Source organism: Eufriesea mexicana, unplaced genomic scaffold, assembly GCF_001483705.2.
Source record: "Eufriesea mexicana isolate 0111107269 unplaced genomic scaffold, ASM148370v2 scaffold3780, whole genome shotgun sequence".
Lineage (NCBI taxonomy): Eukaryota > Metazoa > Arthropoda > Insecta > Hymenoptera > Apidae > Eufriesea > Eufriesea mexicana.
In genome coordinates, this window is record NW_016911795.1 from 369,966 (window position 1) to 393,565 (window position 23,600).

Sequence of the window (23,600 nt, forward strand, 5' to 3'; positions counted from 1 at the left end):
TTGTTAATTTCTTTCAGAAACTTAAATAAATTTTAAAAAGATTCCAGTCATTTCTTTAATCTAAAAAATTTAGTTAGTATAAAAAGGGAAAGCTGTTTTGAAAGATAACGGATGGCACAATTCTAAAATTAATATTAACCCTTTGCACTCGGCGATTTTCTCGTTATAGGAAAATAGTAATTCGAAGAATTTCTGCCATAAGGTGGACGATATTTTTAAAATAATAAATAAGAAATCGTATGCAATTTAAAACGTAGAATTATTCCATGCATCTTTCGGTAATTGTAAATTTGATATATTAATTACCATCCATCTTTAGAATCTGATTAAATGGCGACTGAGATGTCGAGTGCAAAGGGTTCAAGATTTAATTTATCGCTTCACTCCCGATTAAGTAAACTAAATTAAAAGTCAAACGTCACCCAAAAATGTTCGAAATTCGCACGAATGTAAATTACGGAAGAGGGAAGTTTCTTTTAAAAGTTAAGAGACACATGGGGTGGAATAACGCGTGACGTAATGTCAGAGATTCGTGGATCGAAGATAGAGAGGAACTTGGTTTGAAATTTCAGCGAGATTTGTATGGGTAATCGTTCGGAAAAAGTAGGTCCCGTTTGTTCTTGTTTTATTCCGTTTGATACGCGCGTCTTAGTGCATGAGATTACACTGGGAGCTGACAGAGAAAAGTAAACTCCGAGGGGGAAACAGGCTTCCTTATCCCACCCTTGCGGTTCCTATTTCATATTCTTCTGCATCTGCATTCAAACGAGCTGACAAAGAAGGTAAAAGTATCTTCCTTTCATGAAGATATTCCTGTCTTCTTTGAATATTCTGCTTGGAAATTCTACCACGAATTAAATTCTACGAGCCACCCTTCGATTATTATACCAACGAAAACCCCAGATTCATCCCCTCCACTCGCAAATTTATAATAAATCGTGCACAAGCAATACATTTATCACGTGACAAAATAAAATGTATTTTTCCTTCCAATTTTCTTTTTAACAACCCCTTACTATTACCCCTAATTCAAATAAATTTTGTTTATTAATTACTTTGCCAGTTATTTTACTGATACGAGAATATTCGCGAATATTCGGTAAAAAAAAATCGTGCCCCAACTTTCATGGGGTCCCTGTAAAGAGGAAACATCCCTCTATGATCTCACTACAAAATAAATGGGAAGAAAAAATAATCAAGCTCCGCAGTGTCCTTCGATCTTGCCAAGGTTCCGAGAAACAACTACCCCAATTTTTCATTTTATTTTTCGAAATAAAAAAATTTTCGAGATTCGACTATTAGCATGTGTCAAACTAGAGACTCGAAGCTTTAAAACGAGCCCAACTTGAACACCCTATCACGTTCCTTCGGGAACTTGCGGAATTTTAAAGATCGACGAGATTTTCATCCCTTAATTTCTCTGCAGGGTGTGTATGTAGTCCAAATTTCGGTAAAAATTTGCCCAAATCTGTACTGTACTGTATCACGAGAAGAATTAATTCGACAGTCGAGGATTTATTTCCACGATATAGAAATCTCCGCTCAGAGCCACCCCCACCCCGCGTCCTTGGCACCAAAGACACCGGGGACTTTTGCAAAATGTCCATCGGCGAGGGAAGAATGCGAGGGTTGGAGAAATAATAATAAGAAGAATAAATCTGTTTAGCGGATTTGCATGCAGGCTGGAGCCGGGAGGCGGTCGTTCCGCGGCAATAAAATTAGCTTCGTTCACGGGGGCACCGCGATATTTACGCCGGTCGTTAATTTAACGACAATACAGTCAATCAAGTGTCCCGCGGCCGCTATAAAGGCAACGTATGTATGATAAAAAGGGAGCAGCCGGGGGAAACGGGGTTGGCCGTGGTCCAGCTATGCTTATTGCCGGAATTTTTCCTGCACCCCGTCCCTTCGACGCCCAAGCCCCGGTCCACGTCGCGTCCCACACACACGGCCGAGCCCGCGTGCGTGTGCTCGCGTGTGTACTTTGCCCGAGAAAGTGGTCATTTTATTCCGTCCGTAAATTCCGTCTATCCGCCGCCGTTCCAGCCCCCCGAGCGCAAAGAGCCCGAACTTTCGCGCTAGGAAGTCTTAACGTTCACCCCGAACCCCTCCCAACTCGTCTTCTTGCTTTCTGACTCGTACGTCCGTATTTCTTGCCTCGTATCGCTCGAATATTTCTGCTTCTTGCGCTAGACGAGGGTTAGGACGCTGCGTTCGCTTCGCGATGCTACACGGGGGTGGTTCTTGCTGCGAGATGCTTCCAGGTGGGTTGGGGTTAGGGTTCGCTGCGAGTTCCATGATAGCATTTTTGGGAAACGAAGTTAGCTTCGTTGCAGAAACGTTTCGTGTTGGGATGCATTTGGTTTGGCCGCGAAATTTGTGGGACGTGGGATTTTGAGGTTAGGTTGCTCGACGTTACGAGTTTGGTGGAAGGTGGTATCTTTTGAAGCATGGAGTTGGTAATTTTGTATTTGAAATGAGACTTTATATTAATTTGGGAATAGAGTATCGTAATACGATATTTGGCAAATAAATTGTAATAAAAAGAAGGGTTATGTATAGGTGCTTTGAGGTTAGGAATTTGACAAAAGGTAGAATTTTCGCACACACAAAGATGGAAGCTTTGTATCAGAAATGAGACTTTAGATTGATTTAGAAATAGGTTATGTAAGTATTAAAAAATTAAAAACAAACACCAATTTCGAAATTTTGGAATTAAAATTATTAATATTAAATATGTTACCGAAACTTCCATTTTCTACTAGGAATATACCGATTTTATAGCAATCTATCTATATATAGTGTCCTATATTTTATTATATATATTTCTTAAAAATTAAAAAGAAACACCAATTTCAAAATTTTTAAATTAAAATTATTAATATTAAATATGTTACCGAAACTTCCATTTTCTACTAGGAATATACCGATTTTATAGCAATCTATCTATATATAGTGTCCTATATTTTATTATATATATTTCTTAAAAATTAAAAAGAAACACCAATTTCAAAATTTTTAAATTAAAATTATTAATATTAAATATGTTACCGAAACTTCCATTTTCTACTAGGAATATACCGATTTTATAGCAATCTATCTATATATAGTGTCCTATATTTTATTATATATATTTCTTAAAAATTAAAAAGAAACACCAATTTCAAAATTTTTAAATTAAAATTATTAATATTAAATATGTTACCGAAACTTCCATTTTCTACTAGGAATATACCGATTTTATAGCAATCTATCTATATATAGTGTCCTATATTTTATTATATATATTTCTTAAAAATTAAAAAGAAACACCAATTTCAAAATTTTTAAATTAAAATTATTAATATTAAATATGTTACCGAAACTTCCATTTTCTACTAGGAATATACCGATTTTATAGCAATCTATCTATATATAGTGTCCTATATTTTATTATATATATTTCTTAAAAATTAAAAAGAAACACCAATTTCAAAATTTTTAAATTAAAATTATTAATATTAAATATGTTACCGAAACTTCCATTTTCTACTAGGAATATACCGATTTTATAGCAATCTATCTATATATAGTGTCCTATATTTTATTATATATATTTCTTAAAAATTAAAAAGAAACACCAATTTCAAAATTTTTAAATTAAAATTATTAATATTAAATATGTTACCGAAACTTCCATTTTCTACTAGGAATATACCGATTTTATAGCAATCTATCTATATATAGTGTCCTATATTTTATTATATATATTTCTTAAAAATTAAAAAGAAACACCAATTTCAAAATTTTTAAATTAAAATTATTAATATTAAATATGTTACCGAAACTTCCATTTTCTACTAGGAATATACCGATTTTATAGCAATCTATCTATATATAGTGTCCTATATTTTATTATATATATTTCTTAAAAATTAAAAAGAAACACCAATTTCAAAATTTTTAAATTAAAATTATTAATATTAAATATGTTACCGAAACTTCCATTTTCTACTAGGAATATACCGATTTTATAGCAATCTATCTATATATAGTGTCCTATATTTTATTATATATATTTCTTAAAAATTAAAAAGAAACACCAATTTCAAAATTTTTAAATTAAAATTATTAATATTAAATATGTTACCGAAACTTCCATTTTCTACTAGGAATATACCGATTTTATAGCAATCTATCTATATATAGTGTCCTATATTTTATTATATATATTTCTTAAAAATTAAAAAGAAACACCAATTTCAAAATTTTTAAATTAAAATTATTAATATTAAATATGTTACCGAAACTTCCATTTTCTACTAGGAATATACCGATTTTATAGCAATCTATCTATATATAGTGTCCTATATTTTATTATATATATTTCTTAAAAATTAAAAAGAAACACCAATTTCAAAATTTTTAAATTAAAATTATTAATATTAAATATGTTACCGAAACTTCCATTTTCTACTAGGAATATACCGATTTTATAGCAATCTATCTATATATAGTGTCCTATATTTTATTATATATATTTCTTAAAAATTAAAAAGAAACACCAATTTCAAAATTTTTTAATTAAAATTGTTAATATTAAATATGTTAACGAAACTTCCATTTTCTATTAGGAATATACCGATTTTATAGCAATCTATCTAACAGTGTTATTATCTGATGCTAGTGTCCTATATTTTATTATATATATTTATTAAAAATTGAAAAGAAACACCAATTTCAAAATTTTTGAATTAAAATTGTTAATATTAAATATGTTACCGAAACTTCCATTTTCTACTAGGAATATACCGATTTTATAGCAATCTATCTAATAGTGTTATTCTCTAATGCTAGTGTCTTATATTTTACCACGAACGTCCCAAAAAATTCCCCTAAATAAAAATAATACTAGCAACATCAACTTAATATATTACTCCCTTCCCAAAAAAATCTTCAAAAGAATCCAAACTCTTTTATCACCCTCAAATTAGCGCGAGAAACACTTTGCCTTCGCGAGTCCCTATTATTCCACCCCCGTTCCACCCCCGAATCTTTTTTTCCCCCGAAAGGCTTCAGCCGGAAGTTATTCCTCTTTTTCATCTCCATCCAGCGACTTCCGTTCCGTGGCGTGTGTGCATGGGGTCGCAGGGGGGGGGGGGGGGGGAAGAAAGAGAGAGACGCGATAAAGCCGGGCCGGAGCGGAGAATAGAAAGAAAATAGAGAACGGAAAGGGAGAAATATATAGGGAAAATGATCTATAGAACGCTGAGCAAAGTAGATCCCGATAACAAAGGACCGCGCGATAAGCCGACGGGATGAGATTGAACCCGCGGAGCAGAAGGAAAAAAGAATCTTTCGACCCCTGACCGTCGGGAATTTGTTACTCGGGACCCCGAATCGTTGAATTCGATTCGAGCCGTTGCGGCCATCGCGCGCGATTCCTTCACTTATAAATTTATTATTACCCCCGTTATCATCGCGCGCGACGGGTCTTATTACGTCGTAAATGACGAATTTTATCGATTATAGCTACCTATTATAGCGTTCCGTAAAATGGAGGGGTTGATATATTCGATGGGTACACGGGGACGTTTCAAAAATTTTGAGGTTAAGTATGGAAGATGGATATATATGTGTAACGTAGATTCGCTTTTATTAGAGGTTATGTACGAGGTGTTCTGTACATCCGCCATTTTATGCGGCAGGATGACGTAAATTACAGCTAGGAGATTGGTCAAAGGTGTCGGACGATGCGAATTGGAGTTTGTATTCTCGTCACAGGGTATTATATTGCAAATTAAAAGGTAAAAGGTCTGGTGTATATTGATCTTACAAAAGAATCTTTTTAAATCACTATGACCGAAAGATGATTGTATGAGAATATTCTTTTGACAGCTGTAGTCCAGTTAAATGAGACACCCTGTACATCAATTAAGACCCGATTCATTCATTTTTAGGCGTACGAAATTGAAAAGTGTAATACTCGGGTATAAAATTGGGAATATTTATCTTATCACGGATTGAGAACCACTGGTGCAATTTATTACATATACAGAGTGTCCTGTTTAAACAAATCGTCTAAATTTTTTCCACTTCGAAATATCCTCGAAAAACGTTTTCCTTACTATCATCAGGTATACTGACGACTGCAAACTATTTAAACACCCTATAGATATTTTTGTTCTATCTTCAATAATATCGGAAATTATTTAGATATTCGATTTAAATGAGGCACACTGTATAGTGCATTTATCTACGAGCAACGTACAAATCCTATGTCCATGCATCGAAAACGTATTCACTTTGGGGGGTGGCGTGTCGAAAGGGTTAACGATGGCCCGATGGACTGTTTGCGAAGGTATTCGAGAAGATGCACGCGGCGTGAAAAGCGATTCCGCATAGTTGCCCGGTGTCCTCGAACGGTTTAATTTTAGTGGGCGCGTAGAAAAACGATAAAAATACCGTGAAATCGCGGTTTCGCAAACCGGCGGCCGGTAAACAAGGTCCGTGTGTAGGTGCACGGAGGGGGGTGGGGGGAGGCGCAGCGTCGCGGTGCATCGTACCGTGACGCACCGTTTCGCGACCGATTGCACAGCGATGCGAGTTTCTGCAAGGCAAAAGGGGCGAGACCGCGATGGGTTCGGATTATCATCCGTGCCGCTTCGATTCTTACAGATTTCAATTACGAATCATCGATTCCCGGCGCCACGAGCTACGCGTTACTGCGAAGCGAAACGCAACGCTGAGTTATAGTGTCGCGAGCCGCCGCGCGGGGATCAGTGGCGCCACGAGTCGCGGCGCTCTCAATCACGCTGCGCCCGATCCGTCGCGTTGCGAGTCCAACTTTCCCATTCGAGATGTTCCGAATTACCCGTCTTCGCACTCGTAATGAGACGAATCACCGTCGCTATAATTCGTACGCCTCGAATTACGATAATGGAAACACATAACCTCTCCAACTCGAACATTTATAACGCCCGTGCTTCGAATTACCAAGTTTCCTACACGGGACGTTCTCAATTATAACACCATCGATTCGCAACGATGTGTACCGCGAAGCCTCCGATTTGATATTATAAATTCGTACATAACCTAAAAATTTAGAATTTATACCCGGAATTCCGAATCTCAATGCATCTTCAAACACGAAGCATTCTTTAAACCTCTAACTTCGCGACGAATCGGAAAAGAAATTGGTGCTAAATAAATCCTAACCTCTCAAAGAACGAATTCCAAAAGTGTCCAATTGATAAGCCATCGAGCAACAGCTTTCCCGATTTAAACTCTTTCCGATGGCAGCCCTTTAATTCGAAACGCTATCAATTATTCTGCCTCTCCCCGTTCCCGATCCATCGTTTGCCAATCAATCACATCTTCGACTCCGGTTCCTCGCCTCTCTCTCTCTCCGACCAGCGAATCCGAAATGGTCGCGCAGAACGATACGCGTCGCGACGTTCCGCGTCTGTCTATGCATCGCGGGCTGAAGAGAGACGGCAAGATAGAAATCCGTGCGGAACCGGGTGACAGCGTGCATCCACTAAAAATAAGGACGAACGTAGAGGTTTTGAAACTCACTGAAGCTAGCCGCTGGCTGAGCATGATCCGCGGCCGTGGCTGCGGACGGAGGGGTGTAGCTGCTGCAGTAGTACGGCGGGTGCTCTATTTTGATCGCGTTTATTTGAGGCTGCATGTCGCTGAGGTCATGCAGTATGGACGCTGAAACCAGACACACATTAGCGGTTACGGATCCTCGCGCGTTCGTACGTCATCCGCTCCTCCTCGTCGTCCTCCTCCCTAAGTCGTAGTCTTCGTCGTGGTCTTCGTCGTGTTTGTCTTCTTGCGGTCTCGATTCCCGAGGAAATCGCACTTCCGCGCGTTTTCCTTCGAGAACCTTCCCCCTACCTTGCCTCTCAGCCGGAGGAGGAATTTTCATCTCTCCCTCGCGGCGGTTACGTTCGATGCGAAACTCTAGGATCTCGCGAAACCAACATTTCCGATCTCCGACGTGTAACTCGTAAAACGTCCTATACCATGCATCGAACGAATCGCCGAGGAAGTTACCGTACCGTTTTGGGTTATCTAGGATATCGAATGATCGAGGGAAACGAAGTAAATTACCAAGCTCCATATGATCGAACTCGCTCCACTTCGACGATTTATCCAGTCCACGTGAGGGCAAAACGATCCCGTTTAATCCCTAGCAACATCCAACGACCAATCAAACCTTCCCACCGACGATTAATACCGCCAATTATCCATCGATTCCGCCCTAAATCGTGTTGCCGAGAAGTCGGGAGCGACGCGTAGCGGACGGAGACGGAGATAGAGAGTGCACACACGGTCGTCGTGGGCCGCGTAAACACAGCCGTGTTCCAAGGAGGGACGAACGTTGGGGTTTCGGGGGTGGGGTGGTGGAAGGGATGATGGTGGCGGTGGGATCGGTTAATTAATCGTGGTGCCGGCCATTAGAATACGCTCCAGTTACACGTTGCGCTGAATCAGCGCCACCGTAAAATAATAGGATTCCAGTTTGTCGCAGTTGGCGACGCGTAAATATAGGGATCTCCCCGTGGCACGACGGTCAACGACCAATTAGGTTGAGCTACTGCCGTAGAATTTGCATCTTGTGTAAGCGACCCGCTAGTAAAGCACTAACCGATTCCGCGACTGGTATCCGCAACATCTCCGATACATCCGCGGACTTTTTCGCCAATTCGCGATAGATTGCGTCACGCAGTAGCCTAACTCATCTGCCAGCTATGGAAACAGCGGAGGAAGTACCCTGGCTTTACACGGAGTTGGAACCGCGAGGCTGTCTCGCTGGGTAATTATTTAGGGAGAAGTCTAGGGACTTTCGGTGCGCAGGGATTACCAAGGTAACGGTAAGTTTTTACATTAGCGCGGGAAGTTGGTAGGTTGAGGGAGAATAAACTTCCCCTATCTCGATGCCTGTATGTTAATTCACGCGCGAGGATACCCCAGGCTGGTCTTTTTCAAGCAACAACTCCGTCGGTTGCGTAACGTCTTTGCATTAGTTCCTAAGGAATTAAAGGAATTTGCATAGAGAACCTGGACCCACCTTTCCGGCGAGAATTAGCGACTGAACAAGGCAAATACCATTCTAGAAGATCCCAATCACCCTAACTCCATACCCCTTCTCCATACATTTGCCCGGCGACCGTCCGAATTCCGCAACTAAAACCCACCCGGTCCCCCAGGGGCGGCGTGTTTCTATTATGCCCCGTCTTGCACGTCGTCCACCGTCACCACCGACAGGATATTCTTCTCTATTTCACATCAGCCGAGCTAGGCCTCCACCCCGCGGAAATTGCGCCCCTTTTTATCCACCGTACGTGTGCTGTGGCTCTCACATCGGCAGAGAAAAAAAAATCCCTGGAAAATACTGCCCCCCTGCGGGCCTACCATTTTCCCGCTCGAGACTCCTACACGTGTGTGCAGGCCTGTCTATGTGTGTCCGCGAGCGCGTGTGTGGCCGAGTGCATTGTTGACAAAAAACCAGTGACGTATCCGAGGGTTGGAAAAAAATTCGTGGAAAATCGCGCACGGCGTCGGGACACTGATTCACGGTCTTTTTTCTCTCCACCGTTGATTCACGTTTTTCCAACGGAACGCGGAGAGGACCTGGACCAGTTGGTGAACTTTGAAAAAATTCCTACGCCTGGCCAGCGGCGTCGGGGGGTGGGCATTGTCGGACGGTTAACCCCCCGTGGCGCGTCCTCGTCCGATGCGGTATTGAGATTGATGGGGAAACGATGATCGAGGGCTAGGTACGTTGGGGATGAAGCCACTGGGAGTCTTTCGCGCTTGCGAGAAGCGCGGAGCAGAGGGGGGACTGTGAAAGTGGCGCGTCTTTTGTTCACGCTGAAGAGTCTCTTCCGAGGATTTGCAGAGCACAGGAATCTCCGTTGCTTTTGGATTAGAAACATTTTCGTTGCTCTTGGAACGTCGTCTTTCAACCGGTTGGACTATCCCGAACCTAAAACAGTGTCTCGAATGAGAATAACTCTTGCAGCGAATGTATGACGAGCTGAAACGCTCTAACCAGGACCCCCAGCCTAACTTCTCATCCTTGAGAGTGACTCCAGGTGGGAAATTTCGAATAGGACCAAGTGGAGTCCCTTCTGATAGCTAGTCAGACCTAGAGGGACATTAGAAAAAGCCTTTCGATCGAGTTGCAAAGATCGGCAGAAGGGAGCTGGCTCATCCGGCGATAGAGGAGGACAGAGGGAGAGGCGAGAGAAAGAGAGCTGCGAGGCTCTCTCAGCAGCCTCTGAGGCCGTGAGCATTGTTCCCCGTCTATTAATACACCGGGTTGCATACTAATCTCCTGCCACGGTGACGCGAGGTGCGGCAGGGGGAGAGAGAGGGAGTGGCAAAAGGAGGAGGAAGAGGAGGAGGTGGAGGAGGATGGGGAGGAAGGGGCGAAGGAGGGAGGAAGAGTGCAGATGCATACGTCGAGGCGTTTCGAGGCTCGCGCCGCTTCTCAATACGCGCTCCCCTGCCCTATTATTCCATTTAGTAGCGGTGCACGCGTGCCACGTTGCTCCCTTCGACGTGGACCCCGATGAAAATGGATTTCGATGAACGGTGGATCGTTCTGCCCAACTGCCAATCGATAATCGTCTCATTTTCAGGCCAGGAGCAGTAACGTGCCTTGATCTTGCTTTCGTTCCAAACGAAAGGAATTCGTAGATAGCCTGCGAGTGTTTGAGAAAGTTTGAGGAACGTTTGAAGACGTTTGAAGACGTTTGAAGGGGGTTTGAAGTCGTTTGAAAGGCGCCGGGAGACCAAGATCGGGCTGTTCCAAGTGTTCGAAAGGGTTTGAGGATGTTTGAGGATGTTTGAGATGGTTTGACGAGTCCTATAGACGGCAGAGGCACAGGTGAAACTTGGCCGTGCGATTATCGGTGACTAATAGAGAAGGAACCGAGGGACTGGCACCTCGGTGGCTTCTGTATATGCTCGTGACGGAAATTGGCAGACAATGTCGGGCAATAACACTGGGTTCCGCTGCTCTATCGATGGGACGAGCTCCGAGTGCCATCAACAACCTTGACCGTCCGCCTATTCCTCTATTCTTTTCTCCGCTACTCTTCGCGAAAGAATTCGAAACAACCTTGAACGTTCATCGTCGTCGGCCCAATCGCGATACCCGTGTGGAGAGCAGAGGACTAGATTCTAAATTTACGTTTCCAGATTCGCAGCTCGCTGCAGAGGGTGGCAGTCATCGAACAAGTGGCGTTCGCCATGAGCACAATCCTTTTCTGATCGGATTACACTAACAGACCACTGTGCACGCCCGACACGGTACACACGCAACGCGTGCCAATCGTTCATCGGGTCCTTGATAGCGAAAGAGGAGTGAAGTGGTCTCAGGTATGTCGAAAGGATAACCGTCGAGTGGAATCGCGTTCCACGGCTAAGAATAAAGTTTCTAACGATAAATCGACATCGATAGAACGGATAACGACGTGCTCGATCACGAGAATCAGCCTCGAGAATGTATCGTGGAGCGAGTTTCTTCCTACTTCATCATCGGAGGATGCTTTCAAAAGGTTTCCCAGATATCGATTCGTTGATTACCTTTCGAAAGCATCCATAGGATTCTGTTTTCAGCTAATTCGACTTTTCTCATGTTCTTTTCAATGATTTTTCTTATTCACGTGAAAGAGATTACTACTGGAGACTTTCGATACCCTAGATCGGTGAACCGGTCCATGCAATAGATGATGAAGAGAGAGGATCTTACGTCTCGTACCTTTTGAAAGCATCCAGAGCTCCTTGGAGCTGAAGACACCTGTCGCTAGGATCGTGTCATTGCAGACAACACCGTTATATAGTTCGTGGTAGCCTGCACCTGGGAACAGAACCCAGCCGACCATGAGGCGTTGCTCGTTCGTTCAACTCTGATAATACTGACGCGCCAACTCGCGGGATACCAATGAAAAAAATCGTCGAGAGGGTTTTAGAGAAATTTATTCCTTTACCTTTTCGCCGCCTCTCTTCCTCCTTGCTCGCGTTGCAGATGCCGTTTAGGACCTCTGTAACAATCGAAGAGGATTTGCAAGTTAGTTTTCTTTCAGCCGATATCTCTTCGAGATCCGGGACAGTTTTTGGGCTATGTTTTCAAGCCAATATTCTTTTACATATTCCTGCCACTCGAAACTTTCCCTTTTACCTTCGCAAACATTCCTTGGTACCTTCGCTACGTCATTTTCAGCTCGCTAACACGTTCAGCACAGTACCTAGTCATTCGCTAGCTTTGTTATAACATAAAATCCTTGTCTAACATATGTACATAGTCTAGAACCTCATCACACGCTAAAACTGTACATTACACCTAGGTTCTTATAGCATAAAATCATCTCTGTTTCGAGTCATATGCATCATGCCATAAGGACATGTCCATATGCTTCTCTTTGCCCAGTTTGTTTCATGGGTATACCGAAAACTCTGTCAATTCTGACAATGACGTGTCAATAAAATTCTAGCCTTTACTAATTTCTTGGACTGTCTGACTAGTTATTCACCTAGTTTCCTCTGCAAAATCATCCCTGTGCGATTTTCGAAACCCGAAGTTGCGAAACCGTTTGACCCAGACGAATCGGGGAAGCTGGGATTCCCCGGACTCGGATTTCGGAGTACGGTACCCTCTCGGCATCCCATCTCACCTTCGCTGTCACACGGTGTTTTATATCGCGGGACCTTACGCAAATCTCATTACGCAACATATCACCGAAATACACGAGAGCCCGGAACGTGTGTTCGACTTCTCGAAAGAGACAGAGACAGATAGAAAGAGTATTCGCGCGTGTGTATGTGTGTGCGAGTATACGAGGCAGTTGGTGAGCCTGTGGTGGGAACGAAGAGAGATAGAGAGAGAAAGAGAGAGAGGAGAAGAAGATGGATTCCTTCTGCGCGGATGGAGATTCGGAAAAACGTTTCACAATCGTCGCGACACCCTCGATCAACTGCCCGACAACGCCGAAAAACCGACGAACGACCGCTTATAAATAGACGTTAACAAACATACGTTCACTCTCGGGTTATTTTTAATTACGAGTCAAGCTTATATCGGTGTCCACAGCGCCGAGATAAGCGATCGCTTTCCGATCGTGGAATCCGAGGGAGAAGAGTGATCGGCTGACGAGTGATCGAAGGGGATTGAAAATCGCAAGGATCCAAGGTTGACGAGGAAATATCGGAGATATTGCACGCTGTTGTTTTCGCAGCTCGCGGAATTTATCTGGTGAACACGGCTGACAAGACGCGCGATTTTAATGCGAGTCTATTTCGGTTTAGTCCAACCGAGTCGCATTAAAATCACATATTCCACAGAATCGAATCGTAAAATTCGCTAGCTTCTTCGAATATTTCATTTAGGCTGATACTCCATTTTCCACGAGAACCCGCAATGAACTGGAGTTTCCAGGATATTATTTCTAAAGGAATTTCCTCGAATTCTTATTAAGAAACCAAATCTGCAAGTATATACAGAAGGAAATTGTTATAATTGGATGGACGCCTTTGAACTTTTATTTTCTGATTTGAGGTTAGAAACAACGACCTGTGGGTTGTGTCAAGCGCCCTCAAAAATGGCAAATTATCTAAAGAAAGAATTATAATCGAATAAAGTTTCTTAAATATCGAATTATAATTCTTAAATGAGAATATTACAATACAGAATATTTCATTCAGTCTAACTTTAAGGAACTTGACTCCAGTCTAACCTCAAAGAAGTTAACTCTAGTCTAACCTCAAAGGAGAGATATTACAATGACAGAAATTTCGTGGAATTTCCATTTACGAGTTAACAATTGCGATTTACAATGTAGCATAACGTCGTGTCTGGTTTTACGAGCTGGTCGGTTTAGAAAACACGTTAACGAGGCAACGAGATCGTTTTGCCGAGAATCGGTTGCGACATCCAGTGGCTAACGGAGGATCCTCTAGAGGAGTAACAGCAAAATTAGTCGGCCAGTGGTCCGGTCGACAGGTGCGTGTGTGCGACGCAGAAATTTTAGCAGACACCGATAGATACGCTCGCTCTTGGAACAATAATAGAGAGCGGATCTGTTGACACCATGTGATCCATGAGTGCGCGAGAGGTTTCGCGGCGACGGCACGGGGACGCCGCCTCAAGGACGGCCATCTTACAGGCTTTTCCGAGAACCTTCTCGAAAACTCTGCACCGGAGAGTCGCACGGCGTACAACGTCGAATAAATCGTTCATACCTATCCGCTATAATTCTTTCGAAATTGAAGTTTTGGATTTTCAAAAGATTTTCAAAATTTATACCTCGAGTGAACCGAAAAGAAAACTGCACGTGAAAACTGCCACGAATACACGGAGATTACGGAAGATTTATTTATAATAACTCGAAGCATCTGCCGGGTGCAAATTATCTTCTGCGACTTTTTCTTCGACGATCTTGAATCTAAAACGAGAATTCAAAAAATGTCGGGTTAGACGAGAAACTGGGTAGAGTTTCCACTCTGTATCGATGTATATTCATAGGTGCACGTCGATAGCGATTACAACCATGCAGTATGAATATCTATAAACCCCCACCTTCGACTGACCATACTATACAAGGCGAGCTATCTAATCCACCTTTCCAAGAATTATTAAAAATAGCGACAGAATTTGTTACTGACGTCATAATACTCCACTGACTATAATAAATATTATCCTCACCGCTGACACCGCCGATCCCGCCTCCCCTCTGCTCGTCAAAATTATCCTTTTAGGATCGAAGACGTTTTCACGAGACGTTTTACAACTCGTCGGCTAGTTTCGAATTTTTCGTTACATAAATTTTTCACGAGAGAACGCAGTCGAGAAGGCAGAGGGGTACAGGATTAGTCGCAGGTACGAGAATATTTATTTCAGGTATTCGTAGAGGCACGAATGAAAATCAACATATAAGCGAGCACGGTGTTCGAAAGATAGAGGGAAAAGTCCGTCGCCTATTTATTTATAGAGCGAGCACACATCGGCACGCATGGTCACATGCTCGCGTGCACGGCACACCGACTTTGAAGCGTGTGTACGCGTGAAACGCGCGAGCGCGCGAGAGTACGCGTACTCGCACGCGTTTCCCTCGGGAACGGTCGAAAAATTCGGACGAACAGGCCGCGGGTTTATTCTGTACCCTGCTTATTTGTTAACGCGAAGACCGCTCTCATTGTTTGCAGAAATAATACGATGAAAGTACCGCGAGAGGATTGAGGAAATAAATTTGGAAAAAGAGCGATTCAGTCCGTTGAAATCCGGATTTAAAAGGTGTCGAGATGAGATTTACCGAGTACTCGCTCGCGTTCGATTCGTGCAATCGATCTATCGTGGAACTCGATTTTGCAGTAGTGCGAAATTCTCTGAAGCTTTGGACCTGACTCGAAATGGCCAATGATTGAAAAATTCTTCGTTCCTGGTAACCTGGTGCTCGTGTTTGTCCATCGTGGTTCGCTACCACCTACGGTTTTAACAAAATCCAGAACATAACCTCAAAGACCCACTACGAAAGTCTTAAAAGTTTCAAGTAAAATAAATAATAAAAAAAAAAATGAGGTATACCTAATGTCTTTGATGTAGATGCAATAAAAATTCTATTTAGGAGAAAACAGGGTTAATGACGAATCCACGTGGCGAAATCTGGTTGGTCGTCGTGGTAGAAACACGACGGAAGGTCTCCCGGTCTATTCCGGCTGTTGCCGGATTATCGAAGTCATACGGCGTGGCTTTTCCTGCCGACTTTTCGATGCGGCCCGTCTAAAACGGACCTCGCTTGCCGCAGTGGCATCGCGAAAATGCGACGTGTCCGAGAACGACACGCGTCGAGGCACCTGTCCTCTCTCTAACACTTTCATAAGAGACGATGATACTTACGCAACCGGCCGGCCGGGCGATATTTAGCTCTTAGGGCGAATACGTAGCGCCTCGACGACTAACCTCTTCTTTCCCTTCTTTAGCCTAAATACTACTTTTCTCTTCTAAATCTATCTTGGGAGAATCAACGGTTGCAACTTAACTGGAACGAGCACTCGTTAGTGCTGTCTGATCCAAGCTTTAGTTTCCATGTGCTCATTTTTGGACTCTTCTGTGTATAGAATAATAAATAACGGTGTTTGAAGCGTGATATTATCTTGTTTGAATTCGAAAATGAGAATGATCATTTAACACATTGTACGCCGGTTAAATTTCAGTTGATATGAGAAATGAATATTTGAAAGAAAATATATTAATGTCAAATAAAAAAAGAAACGATAACAAGTGTGTATAAGCGTACGTAACGTAACAATAGGATCAAGCTATACCGTAGTACAATGTGTTGAAACGAAAATGACTTTAGTAATTCGTTTATCTAACTTCCTATTCTACGGATAATTTGATCCTCGTGGTAATCAAGATCGACCTAATTAGAAATTCTTAATCACTTTCGGCCTTTCGAATCCAGCGACGATTCCGGTGTTCTATTCGAGGTTACTTTTAATCGTATCACATCCACCGTCGATAATCGTGCAGCATAACCTCACAACCACGTGGCTTAACCACTTCGCTAAAAGAAACCATTCCATCGTTCAGTCGGTAATGACAATGAAGGTTCGCAAGTGGAATTAAAATATTAGACAAACCTGGTTCCCATGCGTCTCGCTGTACTTCCCTTCTGTAATAGTACCGTCTATTAGGTCAGTCGAAACGAACGGAGCAAGTGTCTACTTTTAGCATACGTCGACGCGGCGGATAATCCGAAAGGGTCCGAAGTAGCGAAGCCTTCGCTATCCACGCCACGCCTTGGCAGCCAGCAAGTTTATATTATTGTGGTGGCGTGTATATTTACAGAGGGCCAGGAATTTTTATGATGTTGATCGTTCGTCGCCCGTGCACCGTCGACCGGCATTCTTCGACACTTCTACGCATGCGCGCTGCGACCATATACGTCCGATAGTTCATTTTCTTACCGTGAGAGAGTCGATCGTTGTCCCGTTAAATAACTACGCCGCGATTGGTCGAAACATTACAGGCATAGAGCAACGGAATTAATATAGATGGCAGACAATCGACCGCCGCTTCGATTTATCACGCGCTGCCTATTCGGAACGCGCGTTATTTATGTCGTACAATCGATGTTTCGAGTAAAAATCGAAATAGAATTTTTCACGTATAATACATGAGGAATATCGGCGAAAATTTTCTATAATGTACAGAGTACTTAAAAATTTGTGGAAATCCTTGGAAGGGAGACACGAATCGGTACAAATACGGGGACGAATTTTCGAATTTAAACGAGACCTTGAGCCTCCGAAAGTGGGACGCGGAGAGTAAAAAGCTAGACTACGAAGTCTTTCCCAGCGAATCCGCGGAAGTTGGGAAACTTTGAAATATGGCGATTCCAAACGAACGAATTTTCGCGTTTAAAGCGAGCAGCGCCTCGAGACTGTCTCGGACATTAATTGGGTCGCGAAGTTCGCAAAGCTCTTTGTGCTTGCAGCCTCGATACGAATAAATAACGGCGATTAAACTGATCTCGCCTGAATGAACTGGTTTTGCAACTTTTAGCAACTTCCCCGACAAAAGAAATTAATCGAAGAATAAACTGTGTAAAATCGCAAGATAAAGGAAAAAATCGTTTGACTTGCTAATTGGGTCGCTATTTCTATTCCCAACGTTGAAATTCCTACCCCATTCTCCACTGCCATCTAGATAAAATTGCATAGAGATTTCTACGATAATCGATCCCGAAGAAATCGACGAATGCACAGTCACAGACTTCTAAAATTCCTTACGTATATATAGAAACGTCAGATTAAGCTCTACTTTTAAGCATGCCGATCTCATTAATAGAACAAGCGACCCAGAAATCTCTGTGGGCCTAGATCACATTCTCATCGACACACAGATACAACCAACCATAAAACAAAACCTCTTTTCTGCGAGACACAATTTTTCCAGATACACCTAGTTTGACATAACCTAACATTCCCCACGACCTAACCTAGCATGGCGAACCAGTTACCTTCGAACACAATCGATGAAACTGTCCTATGGAACTCACTCGTTTGTCAGCACCATGGAAAATACGTGGCAGGACACGGAGAGAAATGAGGTTAGGTGGTCAGCACCGTTCCCGCCAGGGAGAGCGAGCAGACGATCGGAGATGGCGTCGGACGGTCTGGAGAGTGCCTAACCTACCCCATGTCTTGGCAGCCGTGCGTTTTTTTCTCTTTCTCGTAGGTGGTGCGCGGTAGGCCTGGCCAATTTTTGCGTCAACCGCGGCTGTAAACATTAGAAAGCCGGCTGCCAAGGCGTGTGTGCGCCACGGGTTCGTAGCCTGCGAGAAAGAAGGAGAGAGAGAGGAGAGGAGAGCAGCCAACGGAGCGTGTGCGAGCCACGGGGCGAGACCGGCCTCTGCCAGGACGCGCGCGTACGTACGTACGGAAATTACGTGTTTCCCGACTGAGTCAGTGAGTTCGATGAAACCGAATGAAAGAAGAAGCGCGGTCGGGCGCCAGTCCCGGCCCTCCTGCCAGCTGATCGATCGAAACACGTCGATCAACGGGCCACGTGTGCGCCTTGTTTTCTTCGTTTCTTTGTTTCGGGATGAACCGACCGTGCGGTCGCCCGCTCGATGTCGGCCATGCCAGAGTCGAGGGTTCGAGAAATTTTGGGGGCTTGGAAAACTCGGAAAATGGCGGGGATTTTTAATATTCTCGAAATTTTTCGGGTGACGAAGCGGGATTTTAGGGGTGATGTAGGTAGACTTTAAGGGTCTTGGTGACTGTAGGGGGTGAGAGAGGGTTTTAGAGTTTGAAGACAAAGGGACTTTGATAAACCTGGTCAGAAGATTGGAGATTCGAGAAATTTCGAGAATTCGGAAAATTTTTAGGATTTGACAAATTTTTAACTAGAGTAGAGACTTCTGAAAATTTTGAGATCACAGAATTTAATAGAATTTTTGGAATTTTGGAACCGAACGAGTTTCCAGGGATTAAATGTACTCAATGGCTAAGAAATATTAGAGAGGTTAGAAAATTGCTCGAATTCAGAAGCCTGAAGATTAGACATCCTTCGGTTATACATCCTACCCCAATTTCCAGAGAATCCTAAGATCAACCTAACCTAATCTAATAAAAAATTCTTCCGATCTCGAACTATTTGAGAACTAAAAAATTTTCTCGGTTTCCAAATTTCAAAATTCAGAGCTGTCAACAACTTTTCAATCTCCAAAAAATATCCAAACCTCCAAGATTCCTTTCTGTACCCCAACCCCGTCCAGTACTCTTGTAGTAGTACCTCTAACCTAACCTAACCCCTATCCCAAACGCCCCATCAGACTACCCCAGAGCTTGATCTCATCCCAACACCTTCCATCAGCCAGAACCTTCCGAATCTTCCAAGCATCCACCATCTTCGGTCCATTTCTCCCAGGTCTACGATCACATTCATCGTAGAATCCGCTCTAGAATCCGCGAAGAGGGGTTAGGGTGATCGGGTTAAATTCACCGGCTCATGGAACGCGAAACGATCGGATGCCTTTGGACGGTGGACAAGATCGACTATTCTTGAAGACCGATCCTTGGAGCGGTGGCGAAAGTCTGCCAATCGGATTCGTTATACATCAGCCAGCTCTCCCTACGGGTCTTTGTCCCCGCACGCCGGTTGGAAAACGAGCCAGCGTGGAATGGGCTCGCGCGCGACACCGGGCCCGCGCCATGAAAACAGCAGCCCCGTTGTATGGGGGCCGGTGAAATTGGCAGAGCGTTCCAAGAAACTTTGAATCGAAGCCGAGTCGAGTGGACACTTTGAATGGACGGATGTGCGAGTGAATGAACGCGCCACGCTCGATTCAGACCGCCACCCGCCTCTCCCTCTCTACTCCTCTGGGTCTTTACGAGATCAACCGTGAACCGCCACCGAGCCAATGCTTCCTGGTGGAACAGGAGCAACGTAGACAAGTGGTGATCGGGTGGATCTTCGATGGGATTGGTTAGAGATAAGTCGATTACCAAGTGGATCGGAAGTTGCTCGGGTCTAGGAGTACTTCTGCGAGTCAGGTCAATCGCCAATCAGACGTGTCTTTTGGAATCATAGTCTAGACAATCTGGGATAGAAGCAATCTCAGAAGCTGAGTGTTTGACGACTGGCTAGATGGTAAACTAGTGTGATACCTCATTCTTGGAATCCACCTAAATGAACAATAGGTCTTTTCATGGCTAGTCTATGAGTCCGATCAATTGCCAATCAGACGTGTCTTTTGGAATCACAGTCTACACAATCTGGGATAGAAGCAATCTCAGAAGCTGAGTGTTTGACGACTGGCTAGATAGGAAACTAGTGTCATACCTCATTCTTGAAGACCACCTAAATGGACAATAGGTCTCCTGAGGGCTAACCTATGAGTCAGGTCAATCGCTAATCAGACGTGTCTTTTGGAATCACAGTCTAGGTAATTTGGGAAGCTGAGTGTTTGACAACTGACTAGATGGCAAGCTACTGTGATACCTCATTCTTGGAGTCCACCTAAATGAACAATAGGTCTTTTGATGGCTAGCCTATGAGCCAGGTCAATCGCTAATCAGACATGTCTCTTGGAATCACAGTGTAGACAATTTGGGATAGAGGCAATTTGGGAAGCTGAGAAACGCGTTTGACGAGTGGCTAGATGGGAAGCTGCGTCGCGTGATACCTCATTCTTGGAGTCCACCTAAATGAACAACGGCCAACTGGTACAGTGTCAAACGACTTAGCGAAAGTATCGAGAGACAGACACTCGGGCGATAAGACATGATTCATTCGTGTCTAAATCTGCCGCCGAGTAACCTGTTAAATCGTCACGATTGATTCACCGGTGAGGAACGAGGACGGGAAGGAGTCGGACAGCGATACGAGTTAGGGGCCGCGTGAATTGTAGGCGAATAAATTCCGCTGTTGGAAACTCCCACGCGATCGGGAGTCTCCTTTTAATCGAACGGCCATCGCGGTGATCCCTTACCGTGGCTGGTGATAAAATTGGCGAGGTAGAGATCGAGTTCCCGGACGGAGACGTTGATGTGATAGGGGTTGACGCAAAGGCCCGGCTGAGCACATTCCGCAGTCTTCTCCAGCCGTTCCCCGTCCGTCGACTCCAACGGAATTGCCTTGAAGAGGATCACCATTACTAGGTCCAACCTCCATACCTGCGACATAACGATAGGGACCGGGGTTATTGCCTGTGCCCCGATGCTGGGCTAGCTTTGGGTTAGGTGCTGGGACACCACTCGGGACCAGTCTCCATTTCCTATGGTCCACGGTGGTTTCCGACTTCCTCTGAGAATTTCACGCGGTATCGACTCATGGAAATTGCTTCCGATTTCATGATACCATATTTCACTACCCTTCACTTTTATTTTCTTAATTTTCTTTTTTCTGTTTTTAAGGAGGATTCAATTTTTGGATTTCGGATGAAAGTATACGTGGGGTGTGCAAATGTGACGAAATTTGGTTTAAAAATTAATTTGGAGTACTTATTAGATGAATAATACCTGGTAATTTGAGTAGGGTTAATTATGGGGTTAATTATGGATCAATATTAGGGGTGTGAATCTAATTATAATTAATTTTCCAACCCTTTCACGAGAATTTAATCGCGCATACGATATGACATAGCAAGGAGAAAATTGCAGAATTGTATCAATAAAATTGAAAGACATACGATATTAACGTTTGTTGGAGATATGGGTCGTGGTGGCGCTAGTGAGTTAAATGAAAAATGCTGAAAGGGTTAATTTATCCAAAAGTGGAATTCTAAATACCTGTCCACGAAATATGAGCTACTTATCTGTATCTATAGACTAATTCCCCAAAATTTATTATTGCTATAACCAATAAATACTAACATCAAAGGGTCCCTTATTTAAATACTAACCTAATCGAAGGGTCTTTAATTTAAATATGAACCTGATTATGTGAACCAATTTATTTTCGTACTGTCATTTCTGATTATTATTGTATATGTAATTACATCACTGGGCAGTAGTACTAGTGTTAAATGATACCCAGAGCGAATTGGAGGCAAGGGAGCACGGGTAAGTAGATTAGGAAGGCAATAGTCAGACGTACCTTATCGGCTTGACGCAGGCAGTCGATACGACGCATTTTACCCTTCTGGTCAGGATTACTCAGGACGCACATGGCTGGCCTCTTCCCCGTGATACTCAGTACGAAGTCCTCTCTGTACTCCTGCGTGATATCCTTTCGTAACTTGCCTAAAAGCCGCGAGGCCCATTTCTGTTTCACCTCCAGCTTCTCGTTCTGCAACACAAAAATTCATCCCCAATTAAATATACCGTTCAATACATTTTCCTCAAATTTACATCAACTAATAACCCCTTGGATTTCAATTTAATTACGAAAAATTATACACTGAAGTAGTACTTGGTTTTTATTATCCACGTGTTAAGAAATATAATATTAGCAAAGCTTATGATCTCGAAATTTAACATGAAGAATTCCTGAGGAGTTAGACTCATGATTATAGTGCAAGGGGTTATTTAAATCATCAAACTTCCAATTTCATGACACTTGATCTCAAATTTCCTAATTTTAACACTTTCTAAAAAATTCCTAAATTTTCTCTCGCCTCATTGATATTGAAATTATTGAAACAATCGAAATGACCGGGTTTCGGAGTATTTATTCCTATAATTACTAAAACTTGACTCGCAATCCATATATTAACCCTTTGCACTCGAGAAGCGCCTTTCAGTCGCCATTTGATAAAATTTCGAAGCTCGATATTAATTAATATATCAAATTTAAAATACTGTAAGTGTGTGAGATATGGAAATTAAATAATTCTACGTGTTAATTATTATACGATTTCTTGTTTACTTCTCAAAAAATATCATCACTCTTATAGCAGAAAATTTTTCAACTCGTTAGCAAAAAAATCGTCGAGCACAAAGGGTTAATTCGCCTTCTCACCATAACCTCAAAATTACTGTCATCTATGTAGACTAAGTTTGAGTGTGCATTAAAGACGAATTCTCTAAGGCAAAAATTAAAATTCCATCTTGAAATCAGGCGAATCTCGAAGTCCAGTTTAGGCGTACCAAAGAGTAGGAAGAAGTTGGTAGGAAAAATAGAGAGAGGATATGAAATCGTCACTCCACTTGCGTTTCACAAAGCAGAGGAGAGCCAACTGTCCAAGAGTCAACTGTCGTTTGAACTCTTGGCGAACTCGCCCTCTGCCTCTCTCGGTGTCCACGAGGAGGAAGAGGAGGTTCTGCTACGGCACGCATCGTCGTAAACTGGTTACAGAAACCATATTCCACGGAAGAAGTTCCCCGTGTATATCGATGCGTCGCGGCAGCTGTTGATCTGGAAAGTTCCGCCAGTTTACAAACTCCGTCCGATGGCTCGGGACCAAAGCAACGCTGACCTCAAACTATTCGTCGGCACGATATGCGGGATCACGTCCCCATGCATCCCCTCCGTCCCTACCCTTCTGATATCTTGACCTTCCCCGAGTTCCACGCGCACCTTCGTCCTCGTCCTTCGCCATTTTAATTTGCCATTTTTCGCGATGCAGTGATGAAGAGGGGAGATTTTATTGACA

The 23,600-nt window shown here is 43.0% G+C and overlaps 1 protein-coding gene across 8 annotated transcripts in view; it reads right to left on the reverse strand.

Moving 5' to 3' along the window:
• Nucleotides 1-23,600, reverse strand: part of NfI (Nuclear factor I) — a 98,407-nt gene that overhangs the window by 24,929 nt on the left and 49,878 nt on the right. For 5 of the 8 annotated variants that reach the window (XM_017905406.1, XM_017905400.1, XM_017905399.1 and 2 more), the window contains 5 exons: nt 22,103-22,294; nt 20,997-21,180; nt 11,991-12,044; nt 11,762-11,860; nt 7,558-7,698 (listed from right to left, as the gene is read on the reverse strand). In XM_017905406.1, coding sequence (XP_017760895.1) covers nt 7,558-7,698; nt 11,762-11,860; nt 11,991-12,044; nt 20,997-21,180; nt 22,103-22,294 — 670 coding nt within the window. The remainder of the gene's footprint in view (nt 1-7,557; nt 7,699-11,761; nt 11,861-11,990; nt 12,045-20,996; nt 21,181-22,102; nt 22,295-23,600) is intronic. The other 3 variants (XM_017905398.1, XM_017905404.1, XM_017905405.1) reach the window with 3 other exon arrangements.